At 44.7% G+C, this 15002-nt stretch overlaps 1 protein-coding gene across 1 annotated transcript; it reads right to left on the bottom strand.

Annotated features, from left to right (window-relative positions):
* Nucleotides 1-220: 220 nt before the first annotated feature.
* On the bottom strand, nt 221-14910 carry LOC125991430 (disintegrin and metalloproteinase domain-containing protein 12). Its single transcript, XM_049759336.1, has 23 exons — nt 14584-14910; nt 12142-12254; nt 12006-12079; nt 10017-10095; nt 9332-9411; nt 9085-9271; nt 7721-7786; nt 7599-7670; nt 7372-7541; nt 7229-7313; nt 6886-7034; nt 5667-5844; nt 5500-5589; nt 5249-5444; nt 5077-5185; nt 4767-4965; nt 4626-4703; nt 4437-4545; nt 4234-4369; nt 4056-4170; nt 3438-3644; nt 963-1063; nt 221-872 (listed from the first exon to the last, which is right to left on the bottom strand). The coding sequence occupies exons 1-23, from the start codon at nt 14657-14659 to the stop codon at nt 803-805; spliced, it is 2739 nt and encodes a 912-aa protein (XP_049615293.1). The 5' UTR covers nt 14660-14910; the 3' UTR covers nt 221-802.
* Between the last annotated feature and the right edge of the window lie 92 nt (nt 14911-15002).

Raw genomic sequence — 15002 nt, 5'->3', positions numbered from 1 at the left:
CGCTTGCCTGTCCCACGTGTTCTCGTACTGGTCAAGCTTACACCGTTCAAGACCAAAATCTACATGCAAATAAAGCAATTATTGTGGAGCAAATTCAGTTAATAATAGTCAAATATTTAATATTATGAAATCAGAGGCAATTAAATGTGAGCTTAATTTTTTTTTTGTCACATAAATTCGATACGATTGCACCAAAAATGATTAGACACAAAGAAAAGGACACTTTGGACAGTCTTTTACTGCACATGGAATGTATCAAACATTTGGTTTGGAAAAACATGTGTTCACCTGGAACACACACACGTGCGCGCGTGCATGCGCACTGATAGATATTTTTTTAAAAAGCAAAAAGTTGTAAAAAATAGTGCATGGACACAGGCTAAATTGTATCAAAAGTAACAAGTTCAGTCCCATTTTAGACATTTTTTTGTTGTTTGTTTGATGTTTCACTAACAAAACAAAATTTAAAAAACTATTTTGACTGTCAACACACACCTAATGACTAAACTGGAAAAAGTCAAGGTTGCTCACAGGTAAGCGCTCATAACAATCACCTTTTTCTTTTTTTAAACATAAATGAGAGAAGACAAGACAACAAACATGGCTGTAACTCTTGGCTCTTAATATAAAACAAAAAAAAAAGTGTCAGGCACAGTGCACTGCGTGGCAACAAATAAATAGGGATCAGACAGATAAATAGTTCATTTGCGTGTACCTGAACTTTTAGCACCAAGGTGTGCCAGGGCCGCCATTTTGAAGGCAGTCCTAAGTGCAAACAAATTCACCTTCCGCCGCTGTGACGTCATCTGCTGTATTTGACGTTGGCCACCACGCGAGGCTTGGGGAGCGTGGCTGGCTGCTTGGCCACACTTCTGACAAAAACACAAATAGAAGGAAATAATATTTGTATTTGCCTATAGATGCCAAATGTATGAAGTGGATTATGTTTTTGGTGAACACACTTTGCAGGGTGTGGGCGCCTGGGTCTGGGTCCAAGTGCAGGGTGAGAGGTCCGGGGGTCTGCAGGTAGGGGCTTCTGAGGTGGGCCAGGCCGTTCTGCTTCCTGACGCAAGAGGAAAACAAACAAAAGGATGACATAACATTTAAAAAAATAAACTTGATAGAAGAAAACGTGTGCTAATAGTTCTTATTGTTATTATATAATTCTATATAATGTTATATTTCTAATTCATTAATGAACTAATGAATCAATTAATTGAATCTTGAATTAATTTCAAAGTAGTTTTATATTTTATTATTTTGTGCGTGAGGATGTGGTTCGTATAACGGATAATGTATGTGTTTAAATGTTTATTTAAACTCAGATAAATAGTTCATTTATTTTGGGCGGAAAAGGGAAGAAAGTATGAAATAAACTATAAATTACAGTTACATCTTAAATATAAATATATAAAATATAAATTTGATGATCGAAGAAAATGTGTGCTTCGTAAATCCTGGACAATGTATGACGTGTGGTACTGAAAAAAAAAGTGTCACTTAAAACGCTCCCTCCATAGACTTAATGGTAAAGATCGCCCTCCTGTGGAATCGTCCTGGTATTGCACTCTAGTCAAGTCTATGGAGGAATTGTTTTTAATATTAATGATAATGGTGATAATGACAATGACAATAATAGTTATTATTGTAATTATTGTAATTATAATTATATATATATTTTATATATAAATATATATATATATATATATATATGTTTATTATATGTTTCCTAATAATTTATTTTGGGTGGAAAAGAGAAGAAAGTATGAAATAAACTATGAATTACAATTACATCTTAAAGATAAATATATAAAATATAAATTTGATGATCCAAGAAATTATGTGTTTCGTAAATCCTGGACAATGTATGACGTGTGGTACTGAAAAAAAAAGTGTCACTTAAAACGCTCCCTCCATAGACTTAATGGTAAAGATCGCCCTCCTGTGGAATCGTCCTGGTATTGCACTCTAGTCAACAAGTCTATGGAGGAATTGTTTTTAATATTAATAATAATAATGATGATAATGACAACGACAATAATAATAGTTATTATTGTAATTATTGTAATTATAATTTTATATATATTTTATGTATAAATATATATATATATATGTTTATTATATGTTTCCTAATAATTTATTTTGGGTGGAAAGGAGAAGAAAGTATGAAATAAACTATAAATTACAATTACATCTTAAAGATAAATATATAAAATATAAATTTGATGATCGAAGAAAATGTGTGCTTCGTAAATCCTGGACAATGTATGACGTGTGGTACTGAAAAAAAAAGTGTCACTTAAAACGCTCCCTCCATAGACTTAATGGTAAAGATCGCCCTCCTGTGGAATCGTCCTGGTATTGCACTCTAGTCAACAAGTCTATGGAGGAATTGTTTTTAATATTAATAATGATAATGACAATGACAATGATAGTTATTATTGTGATTATTGTAATTATAATTATATATATATATATAACAATTATATATATATATATATATATATATATATATATATATATATATATATATATATATATATATATATATATATATATATATATATATATATATATATATATATATATATATATATATAAGATGTAATTGTAATTTATAGTTTATTGCATACTTTCTTCTCTAGGAAACATAGGAAACATATAATAAACATATATATATATATATATATATATATATAAGATCAAGTGTAGTATCAAGTGTAACATTATCCATTATACGAACCACTTATCCTCACGTCCAAAATAATAAATAATAAAACTACTTGGAAATTAATTTAAGATTCACTTAATTCATTTATCTGTTCATTTTTGACTGATAAATAAAGATATAACATTGTATATATCTATATAATTATAATAATTATAATCAATAATAACTACTCTTATTATTATTATTATTATTATTATTATTATTATTATTATTATTATTATTATTAATAATAATAAAAACGAACCCTCCATAAACTTGTTGACAATACAGCGCAAAGGGAAAGAAACAATACCAGGACGATTCCACAGGGGGGCGATCTTTATCATTAAGTCTATGGAGGGAGCGTTTTAAGTGGCACCTTTTTTTTCGGTACCACACGTCATACATTGTCCAGGATTTCCGAAGCACACATTTTCCTCGAGCATTAAATTTATATTTTATATATTTATATTTAAAATGTAATTGTCATCTATACTTTATTTGATACTTTATTCTCTTTTCCACCTAAAATAAATTAATAGTGAACATTTAAACACATACATTATCCATTATATGAACCACTTATCCTCACGTATAAAATAATAATAAATAATAAAACTACTTTGAAATTAATTTACGATTTAATTAACTAATTAGTTTCTTCATTAATGACTGAAAATTAGAAATAGAACCTTAAATACTGTAATTCTTATTTTTGGATGCTCACCGTCTTGCAGACGTTGAGGCCGGCAAACGCCCCAGCCGTGCTTCTCGCCACCGCCACGTGAACGTGAGGGTGAAGATGAGGAGCGGGCGGTGGCGGCGCCGGGCCCAAGGATACGCTCAGCGTGAACGGCTGGTACTGGGGCAAGCGGTGCAGGCTGTGCGACGGGTACGGCGGTGGTGGCGCGAGCTGTGGTCCCCTGTGAGGGGGCTGTAGTGAAGATGGAGACTTGTCAACATCCAGGTAAGAAGAACTCATGGCCAAAACAGTGTTGGGATTAAGTTTGGGACAGACTGGGACCAGTCATCATCATGTGAGGTGACCCACAGCAAAAGAGGCCGAACAAGCCAAAAAATGAGCTCTTGGTGTTTAGACCAGATGTTGGAAGAGTACATATGAGCTCATGTGGCCCCCACCCACGACCACCGGAGGAAGAGGAGGATGACCTCACCTGCACCGCACTCCACTTCAAACATCCTCGGGAAAACCTCCATGATGAGAACCACATGACACAAACTCGACTAATGTGCAGCAGCTGGATGTGTGTGTGTGTGGGGGGTATATCGGGGTGGGGGTGAGGCATGTCCCGCCATGTGATGACATCATCACCACCAAACGTACCTTGAAGATGGTGGCGCTGTGGGGCAGAGGCGGTGCCGGTCGAGATGGGGACGGCGCACCCGTCGGCTGATCCCGCTTGGGAGTGGATGCCGCACCCGTTGAGGCCTTTACAGATCTAAAGAAAATACATAAGGGGGTCAACGACAAGAGGACACACAATTGGTTTTTCAAAATATACCTGAGCTTGTCAGTTGGGTCCTTCTTGGCGCTGGAGAGCACCCACCGAAGACTTTTCCGCTTGATGCACACCACCACTGCAGCGCCCACCAAGGAGAGCAGCACCGCCAGGACACCCACCGTCACACGGATGCCATCTGTCACCCCAAATAGGCTCAGAATCAGACTTGAGCAAAATGAGATAAGCGTGACCTTTGAGTTTACCCGCCAGTCGGACGGGACCGCTGTCCACGCTGCCGCCGAAACCAGACATGTCGCAGAAAGGTGGTGCGCGGTGCGCCTCGCAGTGACAGTTCTTGTTGTTGTTGCACACCTGACCAAAAAAAAAGGATGAGGCTTATTCCCAAAATCTGATGATGAATGGATGTAGGGGTGACGCCATTGTGCACTCACCCCTCGCCCGTTACACTTGGCGGCACACTCGTGCACGCCGAAAATGCTGATGTTCTGGCACCGGCGGTTTAGGCACATCTGAAGAAGAACCCTGAGGTGATCCCTCCAAACAACAAAATGGACATTCAAGATTTTCCTCACCATTCCGCCACCACACTTGGTCCCCGTCAGCACCAGGCCCGGGTCTGGCATGTCGTCGCCCAAGTAGACGTGCGTGCCGCGGCACAGGATCCGGCCGCCATCCTGCAAAGGGATGTTGGTTTCTATGGAGACGGCGTTGGTGCCAATGACGGGGCGGTTGGCGCCCCCTTGGCACTGGACTTTACCACATTGGGCGTCTCTGTGAAAGCGGACGCAAGATTAGGGACACCTGCAGAAGCCATTGAGATGGAGTTGGACACTTTAGAGCGCCTCGTTGTTGTGGTGCGAGAAAGTGTAAGCATAAGTTTACCGTGCGTCACATTTGGCAAAGGATCCTTTAGCGTCTTTGCCACAGTTGCCGTAGGGATCGCCCGCCGAGTTGACTCTCTCAAAGCAGATGCCGGGCGCGGCCTTGGCACCTACAACGGCGCAAAGTCATTGCCGGCGGAGCGGGGGTGCGCTCTCCCCCCTTCTGCCCTTACCTCGCCCCCACAGCGTCACGCACTGCTGCTCGTGCGTCTGGCACACGCCGTTGTAGCAGTATCCGTCGGCGCCGCTGCAAGCGTGCCCGTCGTGTAGGTAAACGTTGGCGGGGCAGTGGGGGCCGACGCCCGTGCAGAACTCGGGTAGGTCGCACGAGTTGCCCGACTCGCGGCACGGCGTTCCCGCCGGCTTCAGCTGCGAAAGACGAGCATGTAAGCATTTGGCGGCGGAGGTGGGCGGAGCGCCGTACCTGGCAGTCGTGGCAGCACTGGCCGTGGGCGCACACGGCGTGGCCCTTCAGGGTGCACGTGGTGGCGTTGCAGCACGGGTTCAGGCATTCCTGCCCACACAACATATTGCCGCTTTCCATTGTGCTGCACAATTTTAAAAATCAAATATTTCCACAGAATTGGAAACCTCGAGTTCCCCGCAGTCGCACTCCTCGCCTTCCTCCACGTATCCGTTGCCGCACTTCTGCCCGCCGTAGAGCACCTTGACCTCGGGCATGTTGAAGAGACACATGCCCACCCCCTTGTCCAAGCTGGCCACCAGATCCTTCTTGCTGCAGCTGCTGAACACGGTAGGAAACGGATACCTGTGCACAGTTGCAAAAGTCTACACACCCCTGTCTTTTTCTAACACTATACAATCCAAATGAAATATTTTAGAGAAGTCCAAATAGATGACTTGCTCACATTCTTTGTCATACTACAAAATATGAAATGCATGCATGATGGAGTGTTTTTAATTTCGTTCCTGGATGAGATAGCGCGTCCACGCCTGTTTCGTAGTTTCGTATTGACCTCCTCCTCAAATGACATATGTGCGATGCTATCAACAGATAAAAAAGTAAACACAAAATGTTCCGACTGAGATGAGGCACACCCAAAAGTTCAAACTGAGCGTCTCATTCGATCACCCTTTAAATATTCCGACGGAAAAGCTAAAAAGTAGTCAGATGATCTTAAAGCATCCATGTTAATTAGAGGCCAGGAAAAAAAAATCTGTGACTATGCGGGGGTCTGTTGTGTAGCAGATGAGAAAAACTGATGACAATGGCCCGCCTTTTCAAAACATTCAAACGCGAGGGGGGGGGGGGGGGTGCAAATGTCGCCAACAAAAGATAGAAGAGTTGCGCCTTTGAATACACCAGTGCCTTAATCCCGGATTTAAAAATCACACACTGCCACGTGAAGCAATAAGGATTATTTGCGCCGCAAATAAACGTCACGTCTTATTTGGACCTGATTAATATTTCTATGTTTAGCACCTCGGCGTATTCCAAAGCTGACGTGCAAACAACAACGCCGGGATATTCAGGCCAACTTGGGAGAAAAAGTGCAGAAGGAGACGCTTTGGAAGAGTGCTTAAGTATTTATCAGTCGCCACGGAGAGATTTTTTTTCCGACATTAAACTTGCATGTGTGTCAAAGAATAGCGACTGGCTGAGAATAAAGCGAGAGTGGCCGGCCCGGGAACAAGACACAACTCTTTTTGTTTAATCTACCAAGAATGACAAAAAGATGTATTCATATTTTATTCCCCAAAAAAGTTCATCTTGAAGGGTTGGCTTGATTCAAAATATCAGTTTGTGAGCAAAAAGCAGAGAAAATGAGCTTTAAAAATGGCCGCTCACCCGGTGGAAGGCGTCATGATGCAACCGCCGCGCTCCGCCGTTACCCGGCAACCGCAGCCCCGCTCGGGCGTGTCGTGGTTCATGCCGAAGTTGTGGCCCAGCTCGTGGGCCAGCGTGACAGCCGCACCTAGGGGGTTGTCGGAATGATCCTGAAAGGGAGGTGGAGCTTCAGATGGGCTAGCAGAAATGAGTTTGGGTATCTTCAACCAGATGGATTGTACGGTTCTCCAGGTGAGCCTAATAAATGTGTGTCATCAATTTGTGCCATCTGGGATGTGGAGAAACATCTGGACGTGAATTAAAAACCAAGCTAATTACGGTTTACATGGGAAACATGACGTACCATGACGATACCTCCGGACTGCTCGGCCGTGCACATGCTCATGATGGGCGCCATGCCGATGGTGGTGCCTTGGAAGTACACCCCGCTGAGGAAGGAGAATTATTTGAGGTTGGAGTCATTCCATTTCCAAAGTCGAGTCGGACCTGATGAGCTGGGCGTTGTCGTGGGCTTTGCGAGGCAGCAGCTTGACTTTCCTCCAGTCCAGGAACTCATGCAGGGTGGTGAAGGGGTCCTGCGTGACGGGACACTTGTCCATGTCGCTCCAGACCTCCAGCCCCACCAGGGCCACGCGGATGTTCAAGGCCCTGTAGAACTGATCCAGAATCGCTTAATCACCAATCACCTGAATCTGCCCCCATCGGATGCTCACCTTGTCCACGTAATTGGCGATCTCGGCCAGACGCTGCTTGACTTTCTCCACGTCCTTGCCTTGCTTCTGAAACTGAGGCCGAGCGTCGGGGATGGAAAGGAAATCGGCGACGGCGCGCTTACCTCCCGGTTGTCGGCCACGATGATCAGCTCCACGTACTTGGTGGTGCTCTGGATGTGCCGCTTGTGCTGCAATAGGGCAAATTGTTGGGTGATGACACATCGGTGTGACCTGCGGACCTCTTCCAACCTTCGCTTCTTATCAGAAGCCTTCCTGCTTTCTCCACAGCTGGCAACCTGTCGAACTTCCGAACTCCAATCCCACAGCTCTTGTTCCAATAACATCGGAAAACAACATATTGCCTTCCCTCAAGTCCCGTCGGAATGGGCCTTCTTCCATTTTTAAAAGATTAAGGTCTTTTTTGACAACTTTTTACCGCAGGGACTGTTTGCACCTCAGAGCGTTAATGCCCCGATAAAACGGAAATAACAGCAACGACGTCCGTGTAGCATCACCTTTCATAAGCGATTCAGGATGAGTGTTCTCGTGCCAGCCCCCCCTCCCCCCCCTGTCTTCCAGGACGCCCCTTATCTCAGCCGCCTCAGCGCAGCTTATCAAAGAAGTCCCACAGCTTATCAAAAACACCCGTGTGGACACATTGAGTTGCATCGCTCTCGGGCAAAACCACTTGTCTTTTTATCCGTCCATTGTGTGTGCGCGTGTTTTGCTTAGTAGAAACTTTTGTACAAGTTGAAAATTGCATTGAGTCCTCCTTGGCAGTAGTTGGCGCTATAGAGCGGCGTTCCTTGTGTTTTGCATATACTTGTGAGTACATGCGATCTTAATTGACCCCTCGAAGTCAGTCAGGACAAAAGTCCGATTTTTAGATTCCCAAAGGGAAATAAATTGTTGTTTGCTTATTGTTAACGCCTGCGCTTAATCATCGTCGAGCAATTATCGGAATATGCCGTAACAATAAAGGGAGAATTGCGCAAGAGCGTTTTGAAGCGCCACATGTTTGGCGTCTGTCCCGACAAACATGCACGCATCCAAGGGAATGATTTACAAGAGATGGAAATCACGAACGGGGGAGTGGAAAGTCCCTGACGTGGGTGATGCGTAGATCGGAATGGTAAGCGTTTCCTGCCTGCGGCCATTGATCACACCCAGCGTGGAGTCCCGATCTCTAAAAGAGGTCGGGTGAGGTGGGCGAGTTAAAAGCAGATGCGTGCGCCGTCGTTTAGCACCGTTCCCGCAGCTTTTTTTGTCTGCCGGTACGCCGTAACACTAATGGCTGCCATTAGACCCACCGGAAGGGCCGATTGAATAATTCAGCGGCGCTGGGATAGAAATATAAAAAGACAATCTCACGAATAATTTCCACCATGCAGATTTTCATCGGGGTCAAATTCAGGCGAGGTGAAATTGTAAAAGGCCACTGCAGCAAAGTGGAGATTGCGGAGTGGAAGATTTAGGAAACCCTCACCCTGGTGCTGAAGGATTTCAACGGGTCGCCGTCCGGCAGAGCGACCGGTTCCGACCCGTTGGACAGATGCCCGCAGGTGCCGGTAGTAAGGTGGAGGTGTTGCGTTGAGTAGATCCAGTGAGTGCCGTGGGTGCCGTGGGCGGCTGGTTCCACCACGTATGATTTGCCGTCCACGGATATCAAGCCCCTGCACACATTTTGTGTCGCTAATATCACTCCGCTAATCCTGAAAGAACGGCGGACTCACCTGAGTGTGGAGTTGCAGGTGCTCAAACTGACGTCCGAGTCTGGATGGTGCTCCACCTCGCCGTGGTAGTAGCAGTGAGCCTTAATTAAGAAGAAAACCTTTTCCAAGCCAGGCTTCAAACTCAAAATTCAAGCCCGACAGTGATGTGCGGTGACGTTTGAAACGAAAAGCCGGGCATGCGTGTTTTAACGAGAACAAGACCAAGCGGTGAATATTTCATCTCTTTTGACTTTTCAGGCACACTTAGTCTACAATTTGACACTTCCATTTTACCTAATGCTTTTTTATGCATATATCCATTATAAATGAGTTAAGTCTCCCCCCCCAAAAAAATACCAGTCGCTTCTCTAACCTCATCGGACTCATCCAATATTAATGTTGTTAAAATAAAAACAGTCTTTCTAGATAAACACTATAATAATGAATAATTATATAATATATTATATATTACAAATATATTATATGTATTTTTATATATTATAATATATTATATATTATAATATAATATAAATAAATAAATAAATAAATAAATAAATAAATAAAGGTACAAATAAAAATATATACTAATAAATACATTTATAATAATAAATACAACTTCATTCTCCTAAAATTCCAGCTTTTTTTTTCGGTGTGGCTGGAATCGTCATTGATGTTCTTAATATAACAGGATCCAAAAGTTCCATACCAGCGAGTTGTGCGACCCTGTGATTGCGGTGCCGTCACGTAGGTAATGAGTTTCTTTGTAGTCGCTTGCAAACAGACCCCTAGAATAAAAACCAAAGACAACAAATGATTAGCGATGACCTTGAGGAAAAAAAAAATCAATCGCGCTGTGGGGCCCGCAAGGAAGATCTCTTAAGATGCCTTTTAAAAGGCGCCGCCGCTTCAAGGATACGTAAATTGAAACAGAGCAAAATAAAAACATTTCATCATCAATAAAGTGACCCCGAGGTGAGTCAGAGATGCATTTACACTTTCGTAATCTTGACAACGCCGCAAATCAACACGATAAATGGAACCGGCGGGCGCCGTTTTTCATTGTTTTTGGAGGCACGCATTCGCCCGTGTGATGCTAGACACAATAGCACCGAAAAAAATAATAAAAATAAAACACATTGGGCCATAAAACACATTGTCAGCAGATTGAAGAGTTCAAATTACTTTTGATCTATTCGATGGGGGAAAACAACAGCGGCGGAAAGCCAAAACAAGTTCGCCGCACAACAACTAAGACTAACAAAAGTTTTGCAACGGGAGTGAGGACAGACTGAACACGTCCAGGAATTAGTCAGGTCCCTCCTTGGCAATTTGTCATCGGCTTTGATACGAGACAAAATGGCGCTGTTAATTGACCTTTTTTGTGCACCGACACCTCGGCGGCCATTACTCTTGCTCCGAACGCCATCATTTCTTTGGCCTCGTGTCTCATTTGTTCCAGACGGCGCAAAGCCCGGCGACTTCTTGACTACATTTAGGTAATTGTGACAAATGTGAGGGGCATCAAGTGCATCAAAGTTTCGGTGCGGATTAAATGGAAATATGCGGAGCGGATGAAATCATTTAAAGAGTTATGTGACCCGTAAAAGCTAATCTTGGAAGGCCAATTAGCTCAATAAAAGCCGTCAGAGAGATTCACGAGGCAATGTGCTTTTAATAATATCCCGGCTTCACTTGTGGAAAAAAGTTGTGAATGGTTTCACATAGAAGGAAAAAAAAAACTGGGACTGAATAATTTTTCCAGAAGCGCGGGAAGCGATCCAGTCCCGCTGGCTGCGATGTGTCTGACGTTAGTGCCAAGTGGAGCAGACAATTCCCAGCGATTACTCCGATCCCAACACTTCATTCCCAACATTGCCTAGACAGGTTCTTTTTGCACTCCCAAAGTCAGCTCGAGAACTGTGACTCAAAAGCTAATTTGAAAGCTAATCTTTGCGACAAGTCGTCACGGCAGCTCCATTTATTCCGACGGCCTCGTTATTATTCTTAACACCCGCCTGGCGTGGAGACGCGGCGAGACGCTCGGACGCGATAGCCATTAGCATGGGAGGCTACGCAATCATCGCGGTGACACTCGGCCTTGAGATTGATGCGACCGAGCTCAGGCGTGCCCCTGGAAATCAATTAAGTGTCATCTCCGCGCAGCGTCTGGAGGACAGATGAGTCGAGGTATCCCAATTACAGGCCTGGCGGTGATGAATACCTCCCCCTCAACAAAAGGATTAAATAATCGGGGAGGGGGAGGCGATGACACCCTGAGATGATTTAGCGAGATATTCACACGCAGGTCTGCGCATTCTTGAGTTTCTCAATTGGCTGCTTATGCGCACACAACGAAGTCCATTCACCTCGTTTAATTGCAAAAGCAGGCCAAGCGTTCGGGGCAACGACTCTGACCTTGCGGAGCGAGCTGACTTACCGGACTGTGCCGAGTCATCAAGTTTGACTGTTGAACTTTGGCTACGGTTAGCAAAATGTCATGTTGCCGTTTGTTCCGCGAGGCCCGGCGTGAACCTGCTGCGCTGACTTTATTATGAGCTCGTCTGGGACGCCGGCGGCTCGGCTCTGCGCCGTTGATAAAGTCCAGATGTCCAAACACAGACAACATCGGGAGTTGGGGGGGGGGTTGTTTTCTCGCCGCTTTGTTTCGGAGTAAAGGCTGGAGGGTGTAACTTACTGGTTTTTGCGCAGCGTCAAACACAGTTGTCGACCTTCCGCCTCGATCCGCAGCTTTAGCGACGTCGGGTGATTCTGCCGAGCCACGCCGGTACGATTAGTCGGAGGCGGCCATTTTAGGATGCGCCGGGCCTCACCTGAGATTGCAACAGGTGCATCGCTTTCCACTCTTGTCCGACCAGCTGAAGCGGGACCGTAGTCTCGTAGCGCTTCTCCTCGACGCCGGGTCCGCCATACCCGGCCCGACTCCCTGTAAAGAAAAAAAAACTGTTTGGCTTCCATGAGATAAAAACCGAGAACGGACAGAAGGATGTTTTGCAGCATCGTCCAGGATGCGTTTGAGGGATTAGTTTTGTTCCTAACAGGATTTTCGCTCTCTCTTTGGATCTGTGCATCGTGACGGCTGGTAGGATTAAATTCATCGAATGTTTTACGCAAACAGTCGGCGTGTTTCTCAGAAGGCAGACATAGTCTGACTGAAGCGGAAAGAGAAGTCAGTGGTGGTAATCAGCTCCCTCGCTGTTTGAAAAAGTTCCAAAGAGCAGCGGGGGTCCGTCGGCGGCCAACATGCCAAATTGACCGTTTGCTCGCCTGTCGTCTTCCAAGTATAACATTCTGTCGAAACCCGGAGGGGAGGGGGGGGTGGGGGGGTGTTTCCGCGACAGCCGGCGAGACTTTTGACGTGTAACTTGGCTCGGCTCTCTTGACGCGGGATTTATCCTCAGCTGACGAGTTGGAGAGAAGAACGGAACAAGCAATCTTCTTCCAACTTTGGGAGATGATTCAAGTTTTTTTTTTAAAATCTCATTACCAAGAATCACGTTCGTTCGAACGAGATCCGAGCCGAAACGTAGAAGGTAAATCGAGTCAAGGGTCTTACGGCCTGCTGTCATTTATTTTATTTTTTTTTCTCCGTCCTTAATAAACCGCCCTGGCTCGGCAAGGTCGACATGCACGGCGCAATTTGCTCTCCCCGTTTTCCCGTCTCCCATGACTCACACTGCTTAATTGCTGAGTCTGCTTTTTATCCAGCATTAATAACTCCCCAGCTGAGCTTTGTTCAGCGGGAGAAAAAAAAAAAAAAAAAGAACACCTCCCGCTCTCTGTGGAGTTCATCATGCTGCCCCCCCACCTCGGCCATCATTAGTGGTGGCGAAGGTTGGTGTCAACACAAAGGAGGATTTCGACAAGTCTTCAAAGTTTCCTGAGTGGCAAAAACACTTCATTTGTTCTCCTGCCGCATAAAAAAATAAACACAGGAGGAACTCCAGGTTTTATTTACACGCTCAATAAAATAAGCAGGCAAATAGAGTCGGGCTCTCCGCATGATAAGCTTTCTTTATTGTAAACAAAGACACCTTGTTCCGGTTTATATTAGCAAAATAAATCAGTGCTAGTTGGTGGACCCAAATGTCCCAAGTTAGTGGTGTGAACGTTTGGTCGGCACACACTTGGCGTAGCTAATTAGCGTTTTGGCTAATCTAAAACAGTCATGTTGAATTAGCATGCGCTGAAAGCAAAACACTCTTCATTTCTGAGAAATCAATCCAAATGCGATTTTGCGTTGTCTTGTTTTCGCCCTGCAACAATGGAAGCTTGTGTGCTATAATTAATTGCGGTGGAAAATAATCGGGGAGGGGCGGAGGCAATTGGAGTTGATTGTTTTTTGCCTGCGAAGGACGTTTATGAAAGAGGATCATCCATCAAGCTACTCTTTCAATTAGCATCATTTGTTAGCGCCGTGACATGCTTGTCAATCACTGCCCAGCACTCTCTTGCCTGAATTTCAAACCTGAACTTCAGAACTGTGAGCTCATGTTGCCAAAGTTGCGTCTGGGAATTTTTTTTGGATAGACCCCCCCCTTGCACAAAACCTCCTCGTTCATCATTGTGGGGTCGGCCTTCTTTCCTTCTGTTGTCTCAACTCACCATTGAGCCAGTTTGAACTCATCACTATTCCCTGATTTGTTCCATATGCGCTCCTTGAGGTTCACCTCCCTCTATCAAACGCATTCCTACTTTTCAAAGACATTTTCTTTTCAAGAATCGGACAGATTCTCCAGATCCTCAAACGTGACATTGGCGTGTGTCCTTGTACGCCTTTTTTTTTAATGTCTGTAATTAAGGCCACTTTGTTGATGTGCCCGTCGGATCCCATTTCAGGGTCCACGCGGGGGGCCGCCGCCTCATCAAGTGCCCATTGAGGGAGTCATGCATCGGATAAGCAAATGCATGCTGTCATTTCATGGTTGATTTTTATGTGAGCTGGTCACTCGTCTATTCGGCAGTTAGTCAAACCGCGAGTAACAAAATGTAAATTATTTGACTATTACTCTTCATTTTTTTTCCTTGCTGCTTTCTGATAATTAGCCACAATATTAAAACTATTGAACTTTGAGTTCTTATTAATATTCCATAGGTTACATAAAATATGCTATTTAATGTTCCATAGTATAATACGGAGAATTTATTTCCATTTCCATGCACAGTCCTCATAGACTAAAATGTACACGCGATTATCGGACATTCTTTGCATGGTGAACGCGTGCACGCGCATTCCATCTGGCCGTGCGTCTTACCTCCCGTAGGCTGATGCGCGCTCACGCACGCACACGCCAGAAGTGCCGTCCAAAGCCCTAAGTTTCCGCCGGCCATGGCGCTGCCCGCGCGCGGATCAGTGCGGCCGAAGCGTCACCTTCATCCTCAGCATCCTCATCACCACCATCAGCATCATCAGGAGCATCACGCGCGTCAAATGACGTCGCCAAACGTGTTCAAGTTGGAAGGGAAATCCCGTGCACGGCGAGTCGTTTGTCGGGGAGTCCGTGCGGAAAAAAAAAAGGTGCGAGTGGAAGGAAGTGAAGACGGAAATTTTGACAGAAGGAAAAGGAAAGAGGAAAAGAAGCTGCAGCCGCTCAAGTGTTTTGTGAGTGACTGACCATTTGCATGACGCGTGGTCCTAAAGCCCGCCCACTCCCCATGGCAAAGATCCTTCAAG

This window comes from Syngnathus scovelli, chromosome 21 (genome assembly GCF_024217435.2).
Source record: "Syngnathus scovelli strain Florida chromosome 21, RoL_Ssco_1.2, whole genome shotgun sequence".
NCBI lineage: Eukaryota > Metazoa > Chordata > Actinopteri > Syngnathiformes > Syngnathidae > Syngnathus > Syngnathus scovelli.
This window is presented reverse-complemented; position numbering and strand designations above follow the sequence as displayed.

Coding starts and splice junctions, on each gene's coding strand:
- LOC125991430 (XM_049759336.1), bottom strand. CDS start 14,659: ATGGCCGGCGGAAACTTAGGGCTTTGGACGGCACTTCTGGCGTGTGCG. Junction 7,542..7,598: donor TCGCCAATTACGTGGACAAG/GTGAGCATCCGA, acceptor ATTCTGGATCAG/TTCTACAGGGCCTTGAACAT. Junction 5,845..6,885: donor ATCATGACGCCTTCCACCGG/GTGAGCGGCCAT, acceptor AACTGTGCACAG/GTATCCGTTTCCTACCGTGT.